At 41.8% G+C, this 13888-nt stretch overlaps 1 protein-coding gene across 1 annotated transcript; it reads right to left on the bottom strand.

Moving 5' to 3' along the window:
* Positions 1-3349: 3349 nt before the first annotated feature.
* Positions 3350-8621, bottom strand: LOC119115010. Its single transcript, XM_037239156.1, has 6 exons — positions 8493-8621; positions 6383-6487; positions 6108-6269; positions 4205-5612; positions 4048-4101; positions 3350-3727 (listed from the first exon to the last, which is right to left on the bottom strand). The coding sequence occupies exons 1-6, from the start codon at positions 8586-8588 to the stop codon at positions 3483-3485; spliced, it is 2070 nt and encodes a 689-aa protein (XP_037095051.1). The 5' UTR covers positions 8589-8621; the 3' UTR covers positions 3350-3482.
* Positions 8622-13888: the final 5267 nt, after the last annotated feature.

Below are 13888 nucleotides of genomic sequence, written 5' to 3'. Positions count from 1 at the left end.
TTCGAACAGGCCATATGGACAGCATTACATAACATCCATGTACATGATCAAAATTCACATAATCCACAGAATTGATCACAGACTGATTATTTTTTACATTTTTCGTATCGTGCTATGAGTATATCTATATATTTTGGATTCATTCTCTAGGATAGACAGAGATATAGAGATAGAGATTAACTGAACAATCCATCGAGTAGATCACAGAAAAAATTACCACATCTTGAGGTTAACAAAAACTTTTATTTGTTTTTATATATGAACATTTTCTGTTATGGAATGCAAGAAATATATCGAAATGGCTCCATTAAAAAATGCTGTGATAAATGTGACACAAGTACAAGTGCTTACAGAGGCTCACATGCATGAAGATTAAAAAACAAAACAAAAAAAGAATTGCATGGAATTCTTTGCCATTTTACCTCTCCTGTGTGTGAGCAATATTTATTTTCATTTTTACCTTTTCAATGCCATCTAGGGGTGAAATAATAGAATGCAATAACCTAAATTGAAAGCACACTGCAGTGCCTCAGTCAGGAAGGAGGATGCGGGTTCGATTCCACCTCCGGCCCTCCCTGTGTGCATGTTCTCCCCATGCCTGTGTGGGTTTCGTTCCACATCCCAAAAACATGCTTGGTAGGCCAATTGAGCACTCCAAATTGTCCCGAGGTGTGAGTGCGAATGGTTGTTCGTCTCTGTGTGCCCTGCAATTGGCTGGCGACCAGTTCAGGGTGTCCCCGCCTACTGTCCGATGATTGCTGGGATAGGCTCCAGCACGCCCGCGACCCCCGTGTGGACAAGCGGTATAGAAAATGGATGGATGGATGCCGTTGCGTAGTCAAAAGCAGAAACTACCTCTTGTCTTTTCGCACCACAATTTCAACCATATTGTCTATTTAAAATATGACATAAAAAAAAAACTGGGGTCCATGACCAAACCGCATTAGACAGAAAGTCGCGTAGAATCAAAGCGCGTAAAATTGAGGCTTACATTTCTTTTCACAAGTGGCTGTCAATTAAATGGCAAATGCACTACTCCATTTGGCTTATTTTGTAAACCTGACTCTAATATCAGTGCCTCCCCCTGTCATGAACTCAAGGCTGGGGGGTGTCACAGGGGATTAAACACACCCAAGTTTGCTACATAAATGTGAGCAAAAAGCTCAAAGGTTGGTGGTTTTCTCTCTTCTCGCCTGCCCTCCTCACTGCTACCTCAGTCCTCTTTGGGCTTGTTTCAGTAACGAATCAAAGTCAAGCTCCTGAAACCTGCTCTTGGCTGGAGACGGCTCTGCATCCACTTTTGCATCTGAGGAACACAGATTAATAACTTGTTCAGTGAACCAGGGTAAGCTTCGAAATGTTCAATGCAACATTTGTGACTGTCGCTAAGAATCACCCATTAATAACAGACAGGACACTTTGTAGAAAAATGTACAGTACAGTGGAATTTCTAAATGGGGATGCCATTTAGGTCATACATTACAGCAGCATTTGTGGAAACTTTTTACCTTTATGTACAGAACTTTAACATGCAGACCATGTGTGTTGTCCATGTTAAAGTATTGTTGTGTTTCCATTGGTTACACGAATGTGACGCTTGCAAATAGGTGATGCACCTTCGCATTACACATTGGTCTTTTTTTATTGACTGACAAACCGCATCTAAAGGGTGGTAATTTCCACTATTATCTTATTATTGCTGTTACAAATCATTTGAAAAAGGCTAAGTGACCAGTGGCTAACCAGTCATTGGTCATTGTCTCAGGAGCTTACTGGATTGAATGAAGTCATTGTTTTATTGTATGGACAGACAGCGAGATCGACCAGTGTTTAAAAAATAATTGCGTTGGGCATCAGAAGTTCCACTGTATATGCGTCTGGCTAATCTCTTACCTAGATCGGCATAGTCTGAATTACAAAACTGCCTTCTTCCTCCAAAGCAGATGTCGAAGGGCAGCTCGTCAGCCCTTCTTAGTTTTCCGCCATTGTCGATGGCTGCAAATGCATCGTCCATGTGGTAGAACGTGACAAAGCCGTAATGGTCACTTTAGGAAGAAGAAGAAAAAAAAATCATTTTAATACTTCACAATATGCAGTCATATTACAGTGTACAAGAAATGTGTTCTGCGTACCTACCCTTTTTCTCGAAAGTGCAGTGACACGCATTCTACTTCTCCGAAATGAGAAAAGCGCTCTCTCAGTTCATCGTGCGTCATTGACCTGCGGATGCGGCCCACGTACACAACTCTGCGCTCATCCTTTGGCAAAAGGGTTTAGACAAAATTTAGCACGTGTTGCACACCAAACAATTACTATTGTAAGACACGAGTTGTTCTGACAGAGCTCTGACAGCACTTACTATGGCTTTCAGCTTCTGAAGTCTTGCCTGGTGCTCCATCTTGACCTTCCAGGACTCTCTGTTGATGGAGGCATTTCATTTTAGTGATGCAATTTCTATTATGGAACTTATGAGTGGCTCAATTTATGATTTTTTTAAGTTATAAGTCTTTGCTTAGTCATTTTCTTTCTGCTTTGTGTTGTGAAACACATTTTTAGGTACAAGCGAGCTTCAGGTACACCGCCACGAGACTTAAATAAAAAAAAAAAAGCTTAAGTAGCTGCAGTACACCACTACTCACTAAAACATGTTAATAACAAAACGGAAAAAAATGGATAAAAGTCAATGTGCCATTCTATTATCATCACAAATTGGGTTGTGTGGCAATGGAAAGGCCTTCACTTGCACTTACCGGTAAACGTTGCTCCTGCGCGAAGGAAAAGTTGGCGACGAAGGGGACGGGGACCGGGAGCGAGACCAGGATCGCGATCTCGATCTGTTACACCTTGAAAGCATGCAAGACTGTTTGCGTTGCCGGGGTGGGGAACGAGAGACGGAGTGGGAAGGGGACGAAGACCAAGACCTGCTTCCTGAACGCTTGTGGTGGGACCTGTGTAGACAGACACACGAGTGATAATATCGGTCGAGCACAAAAAGCGAAACAAAGTTTAATAGGGCATAAACATCGACTACCTTCGTCTTTTGGGGGAACGGGATGCAGAGCTGGAAGATGACGAAGACGAACGAAAGCTTTCCGAGAGACGGGATCTTCTCGAGTATCTGTTCTTCTCTCGTCCTCTGCTCGGAGGGCTGGGCGGAGGTGTTAGCGGGGTGCATGAGGGGGCTGAAATGGTGCATGAAGACGAGGCTAACTGGTATTTCTCATCAGCTCTGATAGGAGAGTCACATTTCCTGATGGAGGCTTGCTTGCATTTAACAGAAGAGGCGGTCTCCTCCACTTCACGAGTATTCTTAAGAGAAGGAGGCGCCTTTGAATAATCCACAGGCAAACAGTAATCGTGATCTGCGGACACCGATGAACATATGTAAGGAGGTGCGGCGAGCTCTGAAGCATTTGTCTTCCTGGACGGCAGAGGGCGAGGATCAATGATCTGAATGCCCTTGGATGGTGGGGCTTTCCGTCTCATAGTACTGACAATTCCCTGAGTGTCGACAATGACTTCAGTGCCGAGAGGCTCAGGAGTGACGTGTTCCAATTTTTTGGGGTCCTCCAGATAATCGATGGTGCTTTTGGTCTTACTGAGTGCAAAGTTCGGAGAGGTTCATGTTCCTTAGCGGAGGTCTGTATTAGTGCAGTGGTCCTTTCTGTGTCTTCGTGCAGACCTGAGGGGAAAGCGTTTGAAAAGTTCGCTGGATCGCTTTCCTCAGCTGAAAGGGAGACAACCACAACGGGTGAAATTAAATGAATAGAATTTAGTTGGATTTCATGTGAAACGCAGCTGATTTGGCAGGCTTGTTAACAATCTCTGCATTGTGACAAATACAGACCAAAAAGTGGTATCGACCAGCCGTACTTTTGATAATACACATGTTCTATTGTGGCCAATTTGAAACCATAACATTGCCTTTGCAATCGACATATTGTTGTCAGATAGTCAAATTACACAAGGCAGACTAAAATGATCAAATCTCTTTACAAGTATTTTGGCGAAAAACGACAACAAAAAGGTTTCATGCCGGTGAATCACCTTGTTTCTCCTCAAACTGCTCCAACAAGCTGGTAAGATCACAGGCTTCAATCCCTTAAGCAGAATAAACAGACAGCAATGCCATCAATCACATTTTTTCTGTGTTATATGGATAATAATAATTTTCGAATACTCAACGTGTCTTTTTGGTCTGTACCTGACTCAGCTGCAGCACTTGATGGTGATGGTCGCTCAGGAAGGGAACGTCTTGTGGGACACGTTACTGGTGTTAGCATGAGGTTTTGTGGTTTCCTGCATTCTGAACTGGGTTTTGTTTGAGGTGTCGTCAGGACTTGGTCCTCCACTTCCCGACTTGGATGAGGTTCCGCTGCTATTTGTGATGCTGCGAACACAGCTGAAGGGTGACAATTTGATAGGGTGGGCATCTGGCTAACAGGCAAGCGAATGATGACAGGGTTTGGGGGATCAGTGCTGAATGTCGTTGGGTTCTTTAATGGACTTTTCTGGCTTGCAGCTTCTTTAACAGTGTGCTCATCTTTGGACTTGAGTCCATCAAGTGAGGTGTGTTTGGATTTACTTTGAAGAGATTTCAATCCGTGATGCCTAGCAGCAAACAATGGCTTCTTCTCGACTGGTTTGGGACGATGACGACGTGCTGTCTTGCAAGTAGCTCTTTGGGGTGGACACATAGCAATTGTAGACTTTTCTATGTGATGGGGTGAAGACTTTGTCTCACAGAGGTTTTGTCTCTGCCCATGTGAACAGAAAATGGGGATCAGTTCTTTGGGGGGTTGGGGAACCGTAGGCCACTTGGTTGTGTTACTCCGCATTTTCTCCGCCAGAGGCTGCCTTTTCTGTCGCAGCAGTCTGTACTCTTGGAGGCTTAGCGATTTAGCTTTGACCTTTCTTTTTGACGGTGGATCCTCAGCCTTGTCATTATCATCTAATGATACCGATGCTGTTGTTGCGGTTACAAGCATTGGACCAGCTGGACCTCCAGTTGCAGAGGCTACGCTGGGGAGAGTTTCCTCGCTGATATCAGCATCCACAGATTGATCAAATGAAATCACTTGAACGGGGCCAAAACTGACCCTTTTCTTTGCCTTGGGTAACAGATCTCTGGATGAATTGCCAGTGAGCAATGTGCTTTTTAGCAGTTTGCCACTATCATCTTTTGCAATCCCTCCATTATTCTCCTCTATTTCTTTTAAGGTTGTATCATCATCATCATCATAATCATCAGATACAACATTGATATCTTCATCACTGTCTCCAGTTGGCTTTTCATACTTCCAGACTTCTCCCTGGGAGAGCATTGTGTGTTTCTTCTCTGATTGTGACGGTCCAGCTCTGCTTTGATGGTCCCTCCTCTCCTCCTCCACATGCATCTTAAGGCAATACGGGTGCATGAGTTTCACCAGGTTGACCAGAGATGACGAAGTGAAGACGTTTACTTCAGTATCGGTCTTCTTTTTTGGGCCTTGAAAGAAAGTCTGACTTTGTTGTCGGAAGGCCGGCTGGAGTCTGGCTACTTTGCTCTTGTCTTCCTTTCCGTCATCAGTCTTGGCTCTTGGTCCAAGTTTTGCGGAAAAGGTTATTTTGTCCTAAAGAGAGATGGAGACACAGGAAAGAGCACAAACGTTTTGACACTGCAATTTGTTATCCATAAACAGTATTTTTAAGTGCTGCCTCTATTACTCGATTGAACGACTAACGGCATGTCGCGATTCTCAAGGAAGAAGTGGATTGCCCTGGCCGTTGTAATTATTTACTAAGGAAGGAAAGGGCAAGAAAAATGTAGATGTTGTGGATAATGCCCAACATAGGCTTTTATGATAATAAATGGGGAATTTTAAATATGGTCAGAAAGTTTGTAGATGGTGATCACCCATCATTTACAAATTTCCCCAGGGTGCCTCTCAAGATGTTTTAGAAGCTGTTGGCGATGATAGCCGCATTCATTGACTGCATGAACACCAACTTTCATGTCTCCATTATGATAGCAGAAATACTCTTTGCAGTTATTAATTGGGCCCAGTTTGGGCGGGCTATAAGTGAACGAGCTAATGCTGAAAAATAAAAAGAGTAGTTGCACTTACAGTAGAAATGCTGTTGTCGAATTCCTGACAGTTGAGGAGCTTGGTGTCTGGCAGGGTATCAAAGGGAGAAAGAGTGCAACCGACATCATCCTCCACACACTCTAACATCTGAGTCAGGGCCGACAGCAAGGTCTCGCTCTCTTCCTCGGCTTGCCTTGTGTCCTATGATGGGTAACAAAAGATACTGGTTATTTTGGCCCATACACTTCGAGTGAGTGGCCATGAACACGAGTCTTTTCCTCTGAGTTAGTGCCATTTCTGGCTTGCACTCTGACCTCTGATGACACAGTGGAGTCCTCAAAAATGGCCATGATGGAGTGTTCCATACAAGACTGTGTGTCGATATCCGCACCACCCATGTTGCCTCCAAATGGTCCAATCTGTAGAGATATGGACAAAAATAGGAATGTATCAAAGTAAACACACGTTATACACACCATGCAATAATCCAATCAACTGAGTGAGGTGCACACATACTGAGAATTGCAGATCAATTTTAAGCATTCCTAGCATAGATTAATTGCAAGTTAGGAAGCAATCTGCAGCTTGCACTGTTGCTTGACAGAAGTAGAGGAGCAATTGGTTGTGTTGAGAATTTGTATAGCACATATCAAAACCATTCACCACTATAAAAACATAAGGTAAAAGAGATGCTATTATTTCTGTTTATTTTTTTTTTCTCTGTGTGACTGGCAGCTGCCATCCATCCACCTACTGGACAGGGTTGATAGCAGAAAACTAAACTGTCTCTAATTCACGATTTCCTTGTGTGCCGACCATGACAGAGATTTACTTTTATGCTCACCAGCCACTGTGGCTTGTGGTTTCCCAGCGTTACTAGGCACTCTGCATTTTAGACGTTCTGCATGACTGGCGCCCCTTGATGGACTGAGCGAGGTCACGTGGGAAGGCTCAACTCAAACATTACAGTGAAGCCTGTAATGCTGGGGCGGTTAAAATAGAAGCGTCTCATATCTCAAATTGAAGCTTCACAAGAGGTGTGGCTCAGACTATATAACTCAACCAACCGTCATCATCCGTCACCAATAAAACTCACTCGCACTTGGTGGGATGTTAATATCAAGTGTTGTGATGTATGGGTCCTTTTCAGTATACCACATAATACTTAATACATAAGAGTAGTGGCGTAAATCCAGTTTGCTATACACAAAATCGCATTTTCATGTTTTTCTGTGAAATCCATCCTCAGCCATTTTCTCAAAAACTCTAAAATCCTTCAAGGAGAAGTCAACCACAATTTTTTTTTTTTAAATAAATATGTTCTGTGCAGCCCAAGTAGTCGAAACACAGTGTTCTGATTAATGTTTTGTTTGTGGAATATGAGTTGAACATGCAAAATCTCAATCACATTGTTTTTCCTGGTACTACCCGCTAATAACGGGTTTACTGTGAAGCACACACTCGCCAGTTTTTCTCATCCTGAGTGGGATCGTTCACGTTTTAAAAATTGGTTAAAATGTTAAAAATCAGTAGGACATTCTCTCAAGATAACCTGGTCGCACATGTTCTACTCACATGCTTAAGATTCAAGCAGTACTTTTTTGCAGTATAGTATAATATTAAGTAAACCACGTTGATGTGTTTAAATATTTGTATGAGTGTGGATTATATTTACCTAATCAGATGTTTTTATTTGCTGTACAATTATATGAAACAATAGTAACAATAACATTAAGACGGATGTGACAGTTAATGTTGCCAGGAGGAAAATATTACCATCAACTGTAACATTTGACATGTATTTGCCATCAGTAAGCAATAACAAGTGGAAAAGGAATATCCAGGGAGATACAGTTTAACACAATGCCGAACCAATTGACACAAAAAAGAAGACTTTCTGATTTTTAGTCCAAGTCTATATTAATTAGGATGTTTATGCGTTTGGAATTCCTAGTTACATATAGTGACCAAAATAAAATGCATGTGACGCGTTTGAGGAAACGTCGATCAAAATTAAACACGTATTCAAAAAGGACATCAAATGTCTCTTCAATCTCGTTCGTCTTCTGTGTTAACGAAGAACGGAACAAAATGTTCTGATAGTGAGCAGCGCAGAATTGAATATACACTGGAGTAAGGAAATTGTGCACTACTTCGCTTTGAGCACTGTTTATTTCACATGCAGGAAGTCAGACTAGAATACCCAGAGTGTAAATTGTACGTGTCAGATAGCACTGGCCGTGCTTAGGGGGTCCAAAAAAAATCCAGCTAACAGTTAAAAGGTCGCTAACTACTGCCAAGCCCGTATTAGCCACGTGTCGCCACACGCGGATATGCCGGTCAAACAACCTCACTACGATGCTCCAAAACATCGACCATAATCCTACTCCATGAGCGTAGTCGCTTAGGTGGCGAAAACGATACCTGGCAAGGGCTTCTGGTGCTCAGAAAGTCCACGTTGCCGGCTTTTAAAGCCACGTCGACGGGCCTCCACTGCGCCGCCATCTTGCTGCTCCACATGGTCGACTCGGCAGTGCCGGACACGTGGTCACCGGCAGCGCGCGAACAACATGGCTGACCTGGGACCAGTTCGGCACTCACGGTATGTTTGTTAAAGGCCTGAAATCGGATTCTAGATCGGTGATCTGTTTTATACCCACAGTGGCATATTTGGGGTGGAATGTCATTGTATCGCAACGTTGGTCCGTTTCTGATAATGTTCGTTTGTAGCTGGTACATTTGCATCTTGGTTAGGTACATTAAAGTAATCAAATACTAGCGTCTCATTGCATACGATTTTGGTTGTGAAGCGACATCTAGCGTTCACTTGTAGATTTCCCGGCATTTATTCTGACTCTTTTTTTTTTTTTAATTCCCTACATTTGAAATCAGATACCCGTTATTCCAAAACTTTAGATTTTCAAAAGCGGAATTAACTGTTTGAATGAAGATATGTTAAAAAAAAGATGTAAATTGAAAGAGGTAAAATCAAACGCGTTTAAGATTTCACTTGAATGAGCGTCCCCATGGGGACGTGAACCAAGGCGCATTTATGATGATGCAGCGTTTCTACTTTCTATTCTTGTGGCAAATGTGTAGTCTTGTTCCAGTGGCCAGCCGAAAAAAAACACAAGCTTCTACCGTTACAAAAAACTCTGCCGAACAATGGGATCACATTTGTAGCAATGTGGCAGAAAGCCTTAGCAGTGCCAACATGTTGTTTTCTTGCGAACCTGATAACCCTGAAAGTAAAGAAGTAGCTTTCAGTTTCGGACCGTGTCTCTTTTAGGAAATTGTTATTACCTTTGGAAGAAGGTATCGAATATAGAAACATGACCTAATTTTAGTTTTTTTACTAAAACAAAAACATTTTTAGTTTGTTTCTATTATGGAACGAGTAAGAAAAGTCTTAAACTATTATTTTTTTATTTCCAAAGTGAAAATATAATATAGCATAAAACACAAAGCGAAGAATGGTCCCCATATTTGTTTTGGATTACCGGAATTTATCGCTGTCGGTATTTCTTATAGTGACCAGAAGATGGCGACCGCGTGACGCCTACGCATGCCAACTCTAAACTCATGAATGAAACAGGCCACGACAAAAATAATTGTACTCATATTTTGTTGCACAACATTTTGAGGCAATCACAATTTTTTAAAAACTTTCCGTGAGACTTGTGCACCTCTCAGCAGACTCACCTTTTCATGAGGAAACTCCTGCAGTTGTCTTGGGTTTGATGGGTGTTATTTCCAAGGCAAGGCAAAGCAAAATAGCTTTGTCTCGCACATGTTTTGCACATGCTACCTGAATGTGTTTCACATAATTAAAAATACACATCTAAAATCATTTATAATCAAAGTTAAAGACGTTAAAAGCAAAGGATCTTCGGTCATGAAAGTCGAAAGCAAAAATAAAAACGATCACTTCCCTCATGAAATTGACAACAACAAAAACAACCTTTGACAATGAAAGCTAGAGCTTAAACCACCAAAATTCAGTACAGTATTTCTAATATGAGTTGGTTCTTCGTTTCTCCGCTAGATGGTAGTATTTCCATCCTTGCGTAACCGCTTTCTCTTATGAGCTTTCAAAAGTTGTAAGTTTTCTCATGGGGTGTTTGTCCTTCTCACCTAGCCACAGAAAATACCAATCAGATAGTGGATACATAACACATGCAATGTATAACGAAGCGAGGTTCATTGGGTTCTTTGTACTTGTGCTGTTATCTTGTATTATCACTTCGTTTTTCATAGCGGACGATGCGTGTGTCTGGCCTGTTATCTCTTGCATACCAGCAAGGGGTTGACCTTTCTTCTGAATGTCATGCCGGTTTACAGAGTCAATGGCTGTGCAAAATTAATAGGAAATGAAATATGGTCACATGAACCTGCTTGTATAACACGCTTTCTCTATTGTCTCCTTATGTGTCGTTTGTTGTATTTTTGTCATTCCGTTATCATTCAGGATTTCCTTATTGTTTGTTTGGAACTACAGTACACAAAAACTACATATCCAACTTCCCCAGTCTTGTTCGAATGGACCAAGTAAGCAGCAATTAAAATGTTATGCCAATCCAGACGCATTGTTTTTAATTTTCCTCATTGTTGAAACAAATGCTTAAATCTCAAGTTATTTGAAGCGGATTTCTTTCTTGTTCTTCAACCTGGAATATTTTTCTTTTGTTAATTATTATTTGGCCATTAAAGCCCCTAAATTCCTCTGCTACTGTTATTCCCCAAGCTCTCACTCATACGCCCACACGTACACATACACCGCACATCTCAAAAGGCATTACTGTCTGAAATGGGGCCAAAGCCTCCGTCAGTCTCCTGCGGGTGCAGTATGTTTGGGAGTATGTGGAGACTTGTGTTGAGGAGGGGCAATTCAGTGGAAGTGGGTCACTTTACTGCAGCATTCAACACCAAACAACATCAACACCCACAGTCACATTTTGTATTTTGCCCACTGGGACCCATGCTTTTTGTTTGGCAGTAAAATACACCCTCACTCACAAATGGACACTTTCCCAAAGCGTTAGTGCTTTGGGGACAAGCAAAATGAGGAAAGGCCTATTTATTTCCCATCATGTTTCTCAACTCCTCACTCTTGACCTCCAATGGCTCCCTCTGAGCTTGTTTGAAGAACCTGTGAGGTCTTGGGAGTCAAGTTGCCGCTTGTGTAACACACCCCCTTCGTATGTTCTGTTTAATATGACCCCCTCCACCCTCGATGACTTCATGAAATATGTGTGTGCACTTCAGTGCCCTGCAAAAGCACTCTGACCTTTAACTTGACACCTTCTCTGCAGGGAAAGCAGGACACATATGTATTACTTGGTTGAGGAGTTATCCTTCTACCGTCCTCATAGGAGCCATCTTTGCCTTAAGTCCCTTTGATTTCACAGCCGAGAAGGATGGCCCCCCACATGGTATTGAACAATTATTGAAAACAATTGAAGGCCTCGGAGAAACACAGAAGAAAGGGGGCTTGGTTAATAGAGAAAAAACAAGCAAATGATGCAGACAGAGATGGTGAAAAGACTGGAGGAGATCCTATTAAGAGAACAACGGAGTGGGAATTCAAAAGTGCACACTTTCACTTACACACTGACATATCTTAATGTAATTGAAATGAGAAAACAGTATTGATGTTGCAGGTGCACAATAAAAACATTTCCAACATAATCACAAAAAACCTGGCATTTGAACAGATGTGTAGACTTTTTTTTTTGCCACAATACTTCAACGCAACTAACAAACTTAGTGTTAATCCATCCAATATTCAGAGTTGATGACATCACCAGAATACCTACCAACGGTAGTGCATTATGGGTTTGTTCTTGCAGAAAAATATAAATATGTGATAAATATTTCAAGGTACATATCCAAGCACAGAATAACGCATAGCAATCACTTGTGAAACTGCGGAAGGTGAACATTTGTCCAAATAAAATTTGGATAAGAATAATCAATGTTTGGCAATTGTGATACTCCTCATTTTTTCTCTGCTCTCCTTTGTCATTTTATTCACTTCTAGTCCTTTCTTTCCCCTCTTTCTTTGTGCTTACTCTGTCATTTCACTTTCTGTGACACATACAGACTGTTATTTGTCTTTATTACTAAGCCTTGGACTGTCATTATATTTTACAATGTGGTGGTTTGATGATATTGTAGCTGTTCTTGGTTATGCACAGAGAGAGATTCTATGAACTTGTCAAAAGCGTCTTAAGGAACAGTTTATGTGGGCAGATGACAATTTTAACTGGTAAATGCGTGTGTACGTGGTCTTTGAGAAGCTGATCATGCTGGTGCTATCCTTTTTCTGCCACATTGCCATGGCGACAGTGCCCTCCCGGGGTAATGGGGGACGAGTGCGCAAGAGCTATTTATTCTCCCTCCCTCACCCTTGCATTGCCTCCATCTCTCGCTCACTCCATCTTTGCCCTCTCCCTTCTGCAACCTCTCCATCGCTCTCTTCTCGCCATCTCCCTCCTTCCCTTGCTCTTGCTTCCCCTCTCTGATTGGCTTAGCACTCCCCTCCTCAAAATGAGATACTGCCTAATGAGATGAGGGTGAGGACAAGAGCAAGGGAGACAAAGCGCAAGTGTCTTTTAAAAAAAAAGAGAAAAAGAAATAGAATGGGGGTGGTGATTTTCACAGACTTATGTTCTTCTTTGCATCTAAAGCGAGAACCTGTTTCGACACAACTCTGCGATAGCATTTTGGAAGCAAACAGTGGACAATGATGATAACACCGCTGAGATATGTGACCTCCTTTCTCTCACGTGTGGCGTATGAACAAACAGGTCATATCATTAGGTACACACGTGCAATCGAATGTAATCAAATAAAAAAGGCGTATCAATAATTCGGCCTTTATAATAATAAGTCAATGACTTATTCATTTAACAATAGTGAGTTTCTTTATCGTAGTTTGCGCACTGCACTTTATGAGATCAAATGCTGCTTCCTTATTTGGGAATGGGAGAGGGCACGGAAACATTTTCGGGTATACGCAGGGAAAACCCCCTGCAACAACAATATCAAACTCATTCCAATGAACAAGTGGGGATTTTAAGAGAAAGTTAAGTAAAAAAAAAAAAGCTTTACAATAATATTTTCGATGCGGCCCCACTAGTTTAAACATTCTGATTAATATGAAGTGTTATCGATTTCTCATTAATATTAAGTTTTATCGATTTCAGGAGGCAGCTATTTTGCTACGCTGTCGACAGAATAATAACTCACAGTTGTTCAGGGTTAAAGTAACAACCAGTCACCAGTTTTCTGAGTTTGGTCATGTGATGCTCGCATGCTGAGATATGATGAAAACAGGTCCCTGCGCCCCGAGCAACTGTGATGTCATTTTCGGTCAACAGCAAATGGCAAAATGGCTGCCCCATGAGAAAAGCGGCTAAATTTGACTGTTTAATTCATATTGTATGAACACAATATTAACCAGAATGCCATGTTTAGTCAAGTGGTGGTGCATACAATAATTATGTGAAAATTTAGCAGTTGACTCTTTAAGGTCACACATTGTCAATCACCTCCCGAATACAATTGTAAGATCTCATTTTGTTTGATTCCTTCATGTGACTTTCTTTTATTTAAAGATCTACATGAGCCGAAGAAAATTGTCCAGCACTCACTTTGTGTCTTGTACTTAACAGGTTCAACAATTCCGAACTTGTGACACAGCTGGATAACAAAGCTGCAAGTCTAGATCTGGTAGACACAAATGAGACCGACTATAAACAGTGGGAGGGAAAAGGAGAACAGAACAGCAATCAGGGAAAAGAGAGGCAGGCGGTGAG

The sequence above is a fragment of the Syngnathus acus genome, chromosome 1, assembly GCF_901709675.1.
Source record: "Syngnathus acus chromosome 1, fSynAcu1.2, whole genome shotgun sequence".
NCBI lineage: Eukaryota > Metazoa > Chordata > Actinopteri > Syngnathiformes > Syngnathidae > Syngnathus > Syngnathus acus.
Note: the sequence above shows the minus strand (reverse complement) of the source record. Positions and strands in the feature narration are given on the sequence as shown.

What these genes read in the sequence shown, in the direction of transcription:
- LOC119115010 (XM_037239156.1), bottom strand. Translation starts at nt 8,588, where the DNA reads ATGTGGAGCAGCAAGATGGCGGCGCAGTGGAGGCCCGTCGACGTGGCT. An exon ending in GCACCAGAAGCCCTTGCCAG is followed by an intron (nt 6,488 to 8,492) that starts GTATCGTTTTCG and finishes ATATCTCTACAG; the next exon opens with ATTGGACCATTTGGAGGCAA. An exon ending in AAGTGCTGCAGCTGAGTCAG is followed by an intron (nt 4,102 to 4,204) that starts GTACAGACCAAA and finishes ATTCTGCTTAAG; the next exon opens with GGATTGAAGCCTGTGATCTT.